This window comes from Oncorhynchus keta, chromosome 22 (genome assembly GCF_023373465.1).
Source record: "Oncorhynchus keta strain PuntledgeMale-10-30-2019 chromosome 22, Oket_V2, whole genome shotgun sequence".
NCBI lineage: Eukaryota > Metazoa > Chordata > Actinopteri > Salmoniformes > Salmonidae > Oncorhynchus > Oncorhynchus keta.
This window is the reverse complement of record NC_068442.1, coordinates 47,959,046-47,973,050: the sequence shown is the minus strand read 5'-3', so window position 1 is coordinate 47,973,050 and position 14,005 is coordinate 47,959,046. Positions and strand designations below refer to the sequence as shown.

Here is a 14,005-nt window from a genome sequence, read left to right as displayed (position 1 = left end):
TTCCTGTCCCATATCTCACTGTTGTTCCTCTAGTCCCATATATCACTGTTGTTCCTCTAGTCCCATATATCAGTCCTCTAGTCCCATATATCACTGTTGTTCCTCTAGTCCCATATATCACTGTTGTTCCTCTAGTCCCATATATCACTGTTGTTCCTCTAGTCCCATATATCACTGTTGTTCCTCTAGTCCCATATATCACTGTTGTTCCTCTAGTCCCATATATCACTGTTGTTCCTCTAGTCCCATATATCACTGTTGTTCCTCTAGTCCCATATATCACTGTTGTTCCTCTAGTCCCATATATCACTGTTGTTCCTCTAGTCCCATATATCACTGTTGTTCCTCTAGTCCCATATATCACTGTTGTTCCTCTAGTCCCATATATCACTGTTGTTCCTCTAGTCCCATATATCACTGTTGTTCCTCTAGTCCCATATATCACTGTTGTTCCTCTAGTCTCATATATCACTGTTGTTCCTCTAGTCCCATATATCACTGTTGTTCCTCTAGTCCCATATATCACTGTTGTTCCTCTAGTCCCATATATCACTGTTGTTCCTGTCCCATATCTCACTGTTGTTCCTCTAGTCCCATATATCACTGTTGTTCCTCTAGTCCCATATATCACTGTTGTTCCTCTAGTCCCATATATCACTGTTGTTCCTCTAGTCCCATATATCACTGTTGTTCCTGTCCCATATCTCACTGTTGTTCCTCTAGTCCCATATATCACTGTTGTTCCTCTAGTCCCATATATCACTGGTGTTCCTCTAGTCCCATATATCACTGTTGTTCCTCTAGTCCCATATATCACTGTTGTTCCTCTAGTCCCATATATCACTGTTGTTCCTCTAGTCCCATATATCACTGTTGTTCCTCTAGTCCCATATATCACTGTTGTTCCTCTAGTCTCATATATCACTGTTGTTCCTGTCCCATATATCACTGTTGTTCCTGTGACATTTTGTTGGGGGGGCCCACCTGGGGGGGGCACGCTCACCTTGCGAAGAAAGCATTTTAGTGCCCCTTTTCTTGACAGTGCATAGAAAACATTTAAGTTTAGGGTTCATTTCCTGCAATTCTACACATTTTGCAATGGTGTGTAGAGAAAATATTGCAGTTTTAAAATCAAATCAAATCCAATTTTATTTGTCACATACACATGGTTAGCAGATGTTAGTGCGAGTGTAGCGAAATGCTTGTGCTTCTAGTTCCGACAATGCAGTAATAACCAACAAGTAATCTAGCTAACAATTCCAAAACTACTACCTTATAGACACAAGTGTAAGGGGATAAAGAATATGTACATAAAGATATATGAATGAGTGATGGTACAGAGCGGCATAGGCAAGATATAGTAGATGGTATTGAGTGCAGTATATACATATGAGATGAGTATGTAAACAAAGTGGCATAGTTAAAGTGGCTAGTGATACATGTATTACATAAGGATGCAGTAGATGATATAGAGTACAGTATATACGTATACATATGAGATGAATAATGTAGGGTATGTAAACATTATATTAGGTAGCATTGTTTAAAGTGGCTAGTGATATATTTTACATAATTTCCCATCAATTCCCATTATTAAAGTGGCTGGAGTTGAGTCAGTGTGTTGGCAGCAGCCACTCAATGTTAGTGGTGGCTGTTTAACAGTCTGATGGCCTTGAGATAGAAGCTGTTTTTCAGTCTCTCGTCCCAGCTTTGATGCACCTGTACTGACCTCGCCTTCTGGATGATAGTGGGGTGAACAGGCAGTGGCTCGGGTGGTTGCTGTCCTTGATGATCTTTATGGCCTTCCTGTGACATCGGGTGGTGTAGGTGTCCTGGAGGGCAGGTAGTTTGCCCCCGGTGATGCGTTGTGCAGACCTCACTACCCTCTGGAGAGCCTTACGGTTGTGGGCGGAGCAGTTGCCGTACCAGGCGGTGATACAGCCCGCCAGGATGCTCTCGATTGTGCATCTGTAGAAGTTTGTGAGTGCTTTTGGTGACAAGCCGAATTTCTTCAGCCTACTGAGGTTGAAGAGGCGCTGCTGCGCCTTCTTCACGATGCTGTCTGTGTGAGTGGACCAATTCAGTTTGTCTGTGATGTGTATGCCGAGGAACTTAAAACTTGCTACCCTCTCCACTACTGTTCCATCGATGTGGATAGGGGGTGTTCCCTCTGCTGTTTCCTGAAGTCCACAATCATCTCCTTAGTTTTGTTGACGTTGAGTGTGAGGTTATTTTCCTGACACCACACTCCGAGGGCCCTCACCTCCTCCCTGTAGGCCGTCTCGTCGTTGTTGGTAATCAAGCCTACCACTGTTGTGTCGTCCGCAAACTTGATGATTGAGTTGGAGGCGTGCGTGGCCACGCAGTCGTGGGTGAACAGGGAGTACAGGAGAGGGCTCAGAACGCACCCTTGTGGGGCCCCAGTGTTGAGGATCAGCGGGGTGGAGATATTGTTGCCTACCCTCACCATCTGGGGGCGGCCCGTCAGGAAGTCCAGTACCCAGTTGCACAGGGCGGGGTCGATACCCAGGGTCTCGAGCTTGATGACGAGCTTGGAGGGCACTATGGTGTTAAATGCCGAGCTGTAGTCGATGAACAGCATTCTCACATAGGTATTCCTCTTGTCCAGATGGGTTAGGGCAGTGTGCAATGTGGTTGAGATTTCATCGTCTGTGGACCTATTTGGGCGGTAAGCAAATTGGAGTGGGTCTAGGGTGTCAGGTAGGGTGGAGGTGATATGGTCCTTGACTAGTCTCTCAAAGCACTTCATGATAACGGAAGTGAGTGCTACGGGGCGGTAGTCGTTTAGCTCAGTTACCTTAGCTTTCTTGGGAACAGGAACAATGGTGGCCCTCTAGAAGCATGTGGGAACAACAGACTGGGATAGGGATTGATTGAATATGTCCGTAAACACACCAGCCAGCTGGTCTGCGCATGCTCTGAGGGCGCGGCTGGGGATGCCGTCTGGGCCTGCAGCCTTGCGAGGGTTGACACGTTTAAATGCTTTCCTCACGTCGGCTGCAGTGAAGGAGAGTCCGCATGTTTTAGTTGCGGGCAGTGTCAGTGGCACTGTATTGTCCTCAAAGCGGGCAAAAAAGTTATTTAGTCTGCCTGGGAGCAAGACATCCTGGTCCGTGACAGTGCTGGTTTTCTTTTTGTAATCCGCAAGCTAGCTGCAATACTACACATTTTGCAATGGTGTGTAGAGAAAATATTGCAGTTTTAAAGCTAGCTGCAATACTACACATTTTGCAATGGTGTGTAGAGAAAATATTGCAGTTTTAAAGCAAGCTAGCTGCAATACTACACATTTTGCCATGGAGCGTAGAGAAGATTTTGCAGTTCTACAACTAATTCCATGCAATTACTACACAAATGTTTCCATAGGGTGGAGAGAAATGTTTGCAGTTTTGAATATGATATCTGAGTTAAAGTGACTATAAAATAAATAGGAGCCACCCCGGTCTGTAATTTTACCATGATTATTACAAGTTTAGATACTGTAGCTGGCTAGACTAATTTACCAATCTTAAAAATCTTACCTGAGATGCGCTAATTGAGTGACTGCCAGTGACTGACATAACAAGAGGAAAACTACTGATTCACAACCCAACTTCAAAATTTCACCTGGTGTATTCTACTATTCTAACTCTCAACAGTTGAGACTCTGGCTGACTTTCATTTTTATTTTATGTGTTAATAATTCGCATCAACAATTTGCCCTTTTCTTCCTTCTTTTTTTTTAAGGGGGGTGCGTGCTAGTTGCCCATCCCTGGATTATACAATAGGACTATTGTAAGGGTGCTATGACATATTAGTGAGTGACCATATCAGGGTTGCCTTCCCAGCCATTTACTATTGCTGAGTAATTTCCTCAGTAAAAAAAAAAAACAGGGTCAGCTTTCTGTCCATGACTCGTTGGCTGAGTGACTCACTCAGTTGGTTGGTCAAACTACCTCCACCCAACAAGGGTTGGCCTGGAAACCAACGACATAGAATGGATATGTGCGTGGTCAGCTGATTGGAGGTTCTGACTAGAGGGAGCATAGCTACGACCAGAAGTTTATTTTTTGTAGCAGGTTACGAGAATTTATGCAGAAGGGTAGGATGACTAACTTGGCAGGTTAGGAGAAGGTTAGGATTGGGGTTGGCTATTTGACAACACACAGTTAAGGCAAGGTGAAACTCCACGTATTCTGAACAAAGTTATTCTAGCTAGGTGGAAAGAAACTAATGCTATATTGTTATGTTCCTCTGCACCTTTGTAGAAAAACAGAGACTTTCACATACAGTAACTGTGGTTATTTCAATAGGGAGGTAAGAGAAGGAAGTGGTGTGTATTTATATAACAGATTCTGGTTTGATGAGGAACGCTTACTTAAACCTCTTGGCCCCTTGGGAGCATCGGGCTTCCACCATGGCTCTCCACCTCAGTCTCTTCTGTGAGAAGGCGTTTGCCTCTAGCAAGGAGATCCCCGCTTTACTCAGTGGAGCGTCTTCACTTGTTTTTTGGCCTTCCCTGCCTGAACATATTACTTAGAACCTTTGTATCAATCTGTGACAAGTGCATGAACTTTGAACTCAACAAAACAAACCACACCTCTGAAGAAAATAGTCCCAACAGGGCAATATCATGCAAATTCTCAGGGTGCAAAGTGTTTGGGTTGGATGAATTGCACAACGGGTAGAGTCATGGGTTATAACTCAGCCAAGAGAGAGAGAGAGAGAGAGGGCCAAGGGATGAATGAATCATCCTAGGTATAACGTAAATTAAAGATATCAGAGACAATGGTCACATTCTGCCTCTCTGGGGAAATGAAATGATGCCTACACTCAGATGATGTTCTTTTTGTAAGAGCAAGTTGATGAGAACATGTGGAAAGGGGTTAAGCCTGGTCCCAGATGTGTTTGTGCTATCATCAACTTGCCATGACAATGAGAGACAACGAGTTGACATGATAGAACAAAGATCTGGGACCTGGCTAGAAAGAGGTTGCTCTGTTTACCACTTTTTTTTTTTGGTTATATGCGACATACAGCTTCTGAGAAAATGCCAAAGATCTATTGTAATCATGCTGTACCCATGCAGATGGCGATTAACAAACTGAATAAACATCTACTCCAATATGTTACACCCTGAGTAAGTTAATATGTAACCGACAGGTGTCTTTATTTTGTACGACACATTTATTGTAATAGGCGTCCGTCTGACCTGCCACAAGAATTTATGCTCGTTCATGTCTCCAAGTATGGCGGCCTCTATTTTCTAATAAAGTGGAGCTAAATAGGCTAGTTTGGGATCTCAGACTTGTTTGTTGTAAAATAAGTAACATTGCAAACTGACTAATTGTAGACTGACTAACTGTCTAATACAAAAAATAAATAAAAGTTAAATGTCACTATTGCATGCTTTAAATCATACATATCTGACAAATTATCTCACAAGAATCTGTCGATGATTATTGATGATGATATATGCCATCAGTTGAATAGAAATTCCAATGACATACTTTGATTCATAAAGGACATCGTGGCGGGAAAAGGACTATGTATGCATGGCACATGAAACATGTAATCTGTCACTAGTCAGAAAGGAGCATACTGCTTGTGTAAAATACCACATAAAATTGACATGTAAAACGATAATAATTAGCAGCCCATTGACAAGTTAGTAAAATAGATACCACACCGTACATATCATTCTTAGGAACAGTTGTTTTATTCATCCGCGACAACCGACGATTTGCAATAAAGTTCAGCCTAACAACGACTGTGCGGAGTGATTTATTTAAAGGACTACACCCAAGCGCAACCCGTTGGCTGTGTGGCTTCTCTTCTTCTGCCCAAACCCAGAAGACAGCGGGGACGAGACGGAGCCGGGGAATTGTTGGAGACTTCAAAATCACCGAAAGAAAATACAGCTTAATAGAACCACCACTGTTGCTCTAGAGTACCTGTCACATATATATATTTAAAAAAAAATCTCTATATATTTCCACATTTGAACTAATACGCAAGTATGTCCTGGCAAGGCTACGTGGATAACCTGATGGCCGATGGCAGCTGCCAGGACACCGCCATTGTTGGTTACACGGACGCCAAATACGTCTGGGCATCGTTTCCCGGTGGTACATTTGTTAACATAACGGTAAGGACATTTTAATAATAATTAAAAGACGAATCTACGAACCCGGTAAATGCTGGTATTTTAGTCTGTTGTTTAAATATGGGTGTTGGGGCCCTGCCTATAAGAGGGAAAGCCCCAGACGGAACGATAAGGCAGACAGGCAGCATGTGTTAACTAGTGAGTTCACTAACACATGGTATCCGGTGTTCTTCGGTACAGCTATTAGACTTTTCACATGGTTATTTGAAATATTTAGTGACTAGGTTTAGGACCACACAATACATTTTTTTTTAAATGAGTTGTGATCTAGCAAACTAACTGTTAACTTTAACCAGCCGACTGACATTTTTTTTTAAACTAGTTATCAACACATTAGCCAGGCTATTTTTGGCTTCTCCCCACATTTTTTTAAGCGTTAAAAGCGTGCGTTCAGAAACTTGTTACCACAAATGATCAATTATATCTAGCCGGCAATGCGGGCTTTGGGAGGAGCGGCGGCGAAAAATGGCACAATATCTCAGGTCATCCAGATTCCAATATAATTAGGCAACGTTGGCGGATCATTGCGCTTCATGCACAGTTAAATGTACCATTGTGGACTCCGCGGAGTTCGTAAATGCGTTTGTGAATCAGGGCCTTCGCTGCAATTCTGCCGCCCCTTTTTAATTTCCCAAGATGGCGCCTGCATTCATTTGTACCCTTCCAGTCTACACAAGTAATCGTATGGAAACTTAAATGTATAGGCACCAGCTCGAAGCACATTGGTCGTTGTACAATAATCTACCATACAATTCGTTTGGAAGTGTATTAAGTTAACGTATTGCGTCACTCTTGGTCATTCATGAACCCTCCATTTTGTTAGTTCGCAAGCATGGAAATGAACTATTTAGCTAAGTAAGATTGCTTGTTAATTTCCAGATTGCAGCGTTTACATTCGCTCGCGCGGCAGGGCATTTCTTCTGTAGTTTCCGTCAGGCTCGTAGTTGGATACATGCTGGATTGATAAAACATGTTTTTTAGCTACCAAACGTTGACTTATCTTTCTAGCTAGGATGGGACTGCGGCAGGATGTATGATACCACACTACAGTTGAAATTGCGGGTCCTGTATCGATATCCGTGTGCTAAATGGGGGGTTAAATTTTAAGTGAGCTGCTTCCTTGTCACTATTCAAGTTAGCTAAGCTGTGGCTAGACAGTTAATCATTAGCTGTTTGGTACCCTGGGCACATTCTCATGGATGTGAAATGAACGAGTTGGCACTTGCTCTGTTAGTCTTATGCTCAAATGTTACAGGTTGTAGGCAAGCTGTCAAGTTGTCCTACTGTATATTGCCTCTGTGGACAGCGTTGCTCTGGTTTCAGCTAACCTCAAGGTCGTTATTGTAAATAAGAATTCTCCTTGCTCCTCCCTGGGCTCGAACCAGCAACACAGCGACAATTAGCGCGTGCTAACTAGCTAGCCATTTCACTTCGGTTACACGAGCCTCATCTCGGGAGTTGATAGGCTTGAAGTCATAAACAGCGCAATGCTTGACGCACAACGAAGAGCTGCTGGCAAAATGCACGAAAGTGCTGTTTGAATGAATGTTTACGCGCCTGCCTCTGCCTACCACCGCTCAGTCAGATTATATGCAACGCAGGACACGCTAGATAATATCTAGTAATATCATCAACCATGTGTAGTTAACTAGTGATTATGATGTTTTTTTATAAGATGAGTTTAATGCCAGCTTGTGACTTTTACCTTATATAATATAATAATAATATATGCCATTTAGCAGACGCTTTTATCCAAAGCGACTTACAGTCATGTGTGCATACATTCTACGTATGGGTGGTCCCGGGAATCGAACCCACTACCCTGGCGTTACGAGCGCCATGCTCTACCAACTGAGCTACAGAAGGACCACATTGGTTTACTACATTTGCATAACAGGCAACCTCCTTGTGGAGTGCAACAAGAAAGTCACAGGTCGTTATTGCGTTGGACTAGTTAACTGTACGGTTGCAAGATTGGATCCCCCGAGCTGACAAGGTGAAAATCTGTCGTTCTGCCCCTGAACAAGGCAGTTAACCCACTGTTCCAAGGCTGTCATTGAAGATAAGCATGTGTTCTTAACTGACCTTCCTAGTTTAATAAAGATTAAACAAAGGTGTAAAACAAATCGGCGCCCAAAAATACCGATTTGTGATTGTTATGAAAACTTGGAATCGGTCCTAATTAATCGGCCATTCCGATGAATCGGCCGACCTCTATACAAAACGAAGGGGTGGTATGGTCTTAGCAGTTAGTAGATGGGTAGCCTGGCAGGTAGGAGTGTTGGGCCAGTAACCGAAAGGTTGCTGGGTCGAATCCCTGAGCTGACAGTAAAAATCTGCCATCCTACCCCTGAGCGTTGTAGTTAACCGGCTGTTCCCCAACCCCCGAAGACGTGGATGTCTTATGGCAGCCCCCCCCACACCTCTCTGATTCAGAGAGGACGTTGGGTTAAATGCGGAAGACACGCATAAGTTGAATGCATTGTTGACTAGGTATCCCCCTTTCCCTTAGTACTGTATTATCGTTGAAATCTAACTGGTCTTTTTCCAGCTAGAGCTACTTACTAGCTGTGCCATGGTATGGTCTACTGAGAGTACATATTCAACAAACCACATGAGGAATTTGGACACTGTCCTATGGTTACGCTGTATCAGTCTCTAGCACAAGGTACCCTGAACAAATAATTAGGCATGTTTTTTTGTGCCTGGTAGGATAAATGTGACCTGCAATACTTATGAAATGAACTGGACAACAGCGACTCCAAACAATTCCTGATTTTATTTCCAAAGTCAGACTGCATTTGACTGCCAAATAATGCTCTCAGGAACTTTGCGTATTTTTATTTAGCTGAGAGTCCTGCTATTTTAGACGGTGTATTGCAGAAAATAAGGCTGTAACATTGGCCCTCAACTTATTGATAGTGGAATAATGATTTAAAAAAAAATATATATATATTTATTGAAAATGAATGGCTTTCAAACTTTACATGGTCATCCGTAGGTTGAAGAAATCGACATCATCGTAGGAAAAGACCGAGAAGCGTTCTTCTGCGGTGGGCTGACCCTAGGCCAAAAGAAATGCTCCGTCATCAGAGACAGCCTCCACACCGACGGGGACTGGACAATGGACATCAGGACAAAGAGTCAAGGAGGAGAGCCCACGTATAACGTTTCCATAGGCAAAGCCGGCAAAGGTAGTGTCCATCCCATTTATTCACTGCTCACTCAAAACATTAAACGCTGCAGTTTGCTGTGCATGTACAATATACTGGTATTAACTTACGGTTCGTGCAGTATAATGGTTTTTAACTTGTCCGGGGATGGTTAAATTTAGATGGGGAATGTTCAATTTCAAGTGTTTATTTTTTTAAAATATTTTTTTCAGGTCAAGAAAGCCAATCAAGTAGAAATGTCAAATAAGTGTTAGTTTTGTATCAGATCTGATTCGAGCACACTGATTTAACTGCTAGCCAGTCAAATTATCCACCAATTCTATGTTGATCGGCCCAATTTTGAAGGTGAGATGGTCATTTGAAAAACAATATGCCTGTGAGTTGGGCCTTTTCCCGGTTTCTATTCTGCCACACCCCCTATAGCAGGATTAAGTCCATAACTCCCCCGACTTGCAATACACAGGTGGGAGGTTTTCTGTCGCTGGGCAACCTTTCTCTTTTGGTTTCGGTTCTTCCTCCTGATAAGACTCCCCTATCCCTCTAATTGACGCACCTTTCTCCTCACATCAAGTTACCCCCCTCTTCAGATAGTGGTACTGAAGGATTTTTGCTTCTGTTGAAATGTATTGAGGTACTTGCAAGCATACTGTATTGTGTTTTAATATAGGTGTTAGTGAGTTAAAGCATTCCCTTTCTCATTACTCCTTACTGCTGGCATGCCGTGTGGACTCGGTTCCGGCATGCCGTGTGGACTCGGTTCCGGCATGCCGCGTGGACTCGGTTCCGGCATGCCGCGTGGACTCGGTTCCGGCATGCCGCGTGGACTCGGTTCCGGCATGCCGCGTGGACTCGGTTCCGGCATGCCGCGTGGACTCGGTTCCGGCATGCCGCGTGGACTCGGTTCGCTAAGTAGAGGATAAAGGAAAGGCTTCAGACCAGGGCATTTTTCTTTCTAATTTACCAAATTTGTCTTTGCTGCCCCCCTCTTTTTATATATATTTTTTATAATACTCTTCCTCGGTTTAGAAACTGAGCCATTTGTGGTCGTTGCTTACTGCAGTTAATGTCAAGGCTTCCAAATGGGTAAAGACACCATTTATGGACTTTGCTAACATAAGGGAATGATTCAGACATTCCACTTATTATTTCAGAAGAGTAGGAAGGTTAATGTTAGCGTACAGTAAAATAGGCTAATGGACTGGTTTGGAATCGTCAGCGCTATTGCATCATTTTAGTGACCGCGTTGCATGTTTTTCTTCCCCCCCGTCCAAGGCCAGAAGCTTTTAACAAAGTGAATGCTTGGCATATTGGCTATGGGTGGGAGCCTCTTCCTGTCTTCCTTCATACTATAACCACCTGCTTGTTTTGATTGGACTTTTCTTGAACTGAGAAAAAAAAAAATGATTTTAACGATCTTCCATCTTCAAATTCTCTAAATTTTCCTTTTTTTTTCAGTCTTGGTTCTTTATAATGGGCAAAGAAGGGGTCCATGGAGGTGGATTGAATAATGTGTAATGGCTAAATATTTGAGTGATTCGGGGTTCTAGTCTTGACTTGGCCTTAGTGTTGTAGTTGAGGGGAAAGTTGTTCTTTTCAAGCAGTCCTATTTAAAAATGTCCTGGAAGGGTTAGTAGCAGTACAGGATCACATGGTCAAGACCCTGACATCCACAATGTAGCCCCCCCCCCAACACATCTGTTCATTTCTGCTCTTGTCCCCCCTTGTGTACTTCAGCGTTGGTCTTAGTCATGGGAAAGGAAGGTGTCCATGGAGGACAGCTCAACAAGAAGGCGTTTACAATGGCTGACTACCTGAGGAAGGCTGGATACTAAAGCAGCATCGGCCCAGCCACCTAGCAGCTCACCCATAACACACACTTCCAGTTCTAGTTGGTAGTTGCTTACTTTTCTCCCCAGACCCTCCTTTTGTCCCCTGTCCCCCCCCCCCTCTTTTTTTGTGTTTGATTCCCCTTTTCTCTTGTTCTTTCCCCAGTCATCTTGATGCATTCACACTGTGTGTACTCAATCCCATTCTAGCACTGTTGCACCATAGTGAGAAAAAAAAATATTAAAAAAATAAAAAGAGCATGTTGTTAACAGGACATTGTGACAAATCTATACTTGTTTAAAAAAAAAACTTTTAAAAAACAACCTTGCACCATTCTGGCCAATGCTCAGTGAAAAAAAAAAAACTAAAATAAGAAAAAAATAAAGTGAAGGAAACCTAAAATTGATGAGCTGAGATTTTGTGTGATTGTCCCCCGGAAGTTCACTCTTGAGCAGCCGATGCCTTTGGAGCACTTGAGCTGTAACCAAGCTCATTGTCTTCCTTTTCTAGAGCATGTTTTTTTTTTTTGTGGGGGGGTCATGCATATCTTCGAGGCTACTGAAATACTGTTGTTCCCTCTGCCCCCTCCCTGTAACTCCTGCCAAATGTCTGTAGCTCCTTCCCCCTCTTCCTGTTTGTCCATAGGTGACACTACATCAGTACGCGGGGGGAACACTCCATTAACCAATCACTACACCCTAAAGTCCCCTGTATCTCCCTCTCTGAGCCACACTACTCTACCGGATGGGGGGGGGTGCACTTCAATGCAGTCATGGCAGGCTTATCAGTTCTGGTATTGATTGAGTCAGAAGGCAAAACCGACATGGTTGATGCAGGCAGAATCTCTTCCATGTCCTCTTCATGACTACATGAACCCCATCATGGACATTCCATCGTTACAATGGCTCAGACACTTAACTGTTTGCCAGCTCCTGTAATGCATTTCCTTTATTTTTAAAGGCTGCCATTTTGGACAGTAGATACATCCAGTTTGACATTTTTCATAGGACCAATTTTAGTGACAGCTTTGGGTATATATACAATTGCTCTAAATCATTGTGAAGGATGCCTTCTAGCCTCCTCTTTCCCGCTGAAGGCAAAACAACACTAATGTAAAACCACATCTTTCTGTTGAAGGCAAAAGGGAGGGAGGGTTTGCGGTGGATGAAATCGAGCGGTCATAAGTTGACAACTTCCGATTTTTTTATTTTTATTAAAGAAATGAATTACTGCATTTCTAAACTCATGCTGTGTGAAGAAACGACTGTGGAATAAATGGCCTTGTACTCGTGTTCAACTAAGATATGGTATCTTTTCAAGCTCTGTACTTAAATGTAATGTCCAATTTGAAAAGAACTTTAAAAAAAAATATATATAAAGTAGAAATTACACAATTGAAATGGGAGACGGGATTGGTTGGAATAAAAACTCTTTGATTGTCTTGTGGAAACTTGTATACCAAAGCTGTGTATCCTGTACCATAATGTTGAAACATCGATTTCTATTGTATAATGGATTTTTAACAGCTGCCCAGGAAGGAGTCATTTCATTGGCACTTTTTTTTTTTTTTTTTTTTTTTTGCATCAGTGCCAATGTTCAGGCCTTGTGGGGTGTGTGTGTGTTCTAATTAAACTTAATTTGCTGACTTTCTTTCCCGACACTTCTTTTCTTAAACTTGGGATAGTCTCTTTAACACTTCATATGCATAAACCAAGAAATGCCATACATTAATTTATCACCTTGTTTACAGACAGATCAAATAAATCAATTCCAACCAGATTGCTTTTGTGCTTTTTTTTTTTTTCTCCAGTTGAACTGTACCCTCTTTTCGGCAGGGGGAGGACCTTTGCTCTGGGGAAAGGATTTTTGAGCCAGAGCAGCAGTTTTCAGAAGGCTGTATGTAATTGGTCAGTTTAAAAAAAAATATATATATTTTTTTTACCATCCTAGCCTGGTGCTCAATAGTTCAACTGAGATGCTCTTTGTTAACCCCACCCTGAAAAGAAAGTTGTTGGGAAATGTGGAAGTGTTCCTTAGTAGAGGCATGAGGCACATTTACACCTGGGATTTTTTTTTAAGACTTGATATTTACTGAATGTGTTGTGTTTCTGATCAAAGTAACCAAACTAGGAATATAGAGTCAAGTTGTTGCAGTGACATTCATTACGTGTGATTTGACTTGGTCTCCCACCTTAAATACAGCTTTCTCATAAAGGGTGTAGTCCACGACTTGGCAAGTATCAGACCATTGGAACAGGCTTTTCCCCCTCGTGTAACCTGCATCAATTGGACACAATACAACTTGTTTTTTCCCCCAAGCTGGCGTCGAAGTAATTTGTCTCGTTATGTCATGGGGAGCGATCTAGGCCACCATGTAGCCTGTTTACCTACAGGTCTGATCCAAGAGACGGGGTTTCAGAAACCATTGTCCTGGCTGCAGTGTTATACTGTAACGTTGGCGATTTGAATGGTTTACTGATCCTCAATACCTGTCCTGATCAATTATTACAATTCTGTACAACCGTAGCCCTGTTTCTACCTAGTGCAAACGTGAGGTACTGTGTCCTGGTCTTGTCTATACATTCTGATTGTTTACAAATGGTATTAAAAATGTCTGCACTGACATTTCCTAGGGTCTTTAATGCAAATTTTAACAGCTATTCTTTCAATATTTTAAGACTCATTAATCTGTCACTGGTGCCACCTGTCAATGATTAGAGAGGGTGGATTTAATAAATGATTTCTCTGTTCAGATCTGTCTACACTTGTAAGATATCCAGACACAATGCGTGTTTGACTAACCTCTCGGTGTTCAGAATGATCTGCTTACACTATTTGG

General features: G+C 42.5%; 1 protein-coding gene across 1 annotated transcript; it reads left to right on the top strand.

The window, feature by feature from the left end:
• Window positions 1-5,800: 5,800 nt before the first annotated feature.
• Window positions 5,801-12,945, top strand: LOC118401576 (profilin-2-like). The gene is made up of 3 exons (XM_035799202.2): window positions 5,801-6,148; window positions 9,168-9,360; window positions 11,074-12,945. The coding sequence occupies exons 1-3, from the start codon at window positions 6,020-6,022 to the stop codon at window positions 11,169-11,171; spliced, it is 420 nt and encodes a 139-aa protein (XP_035655095.1). The 5' UTR covers window positions 5,801-6,019; the 3' UTR covers window positions 11,172-12,945.
• The last annotated feature ends 1,060 nt before the right edge of the window (window positions 12,946-14,005 follow it).

Excerpts from the sequence above, each read along its gene's own strand:
- LOC118401576 (XM_035799202.2), top strand. The coding sequence starts at position 6,020 with ATGTCCTGGCAAGGCTACGTGGATAACCTGATGGCCGATGGCAGCTGC. Across the intron at positions 6,149-9,167 it reads GTACATTTGTTAACATAACG|GTTGAAGAAATCGACATCAT; the intron begins GTAAGGACATTT and ends GGTCATCCGTAG. Across the intron at positions 9,361-11,073 it reads CATAGGCAAAGCCGGCAAAG|CGTTGGTCTTAGTCATGGGA; the intron begins GTAGTGTCCATC and ends TGTGTACTTCAG.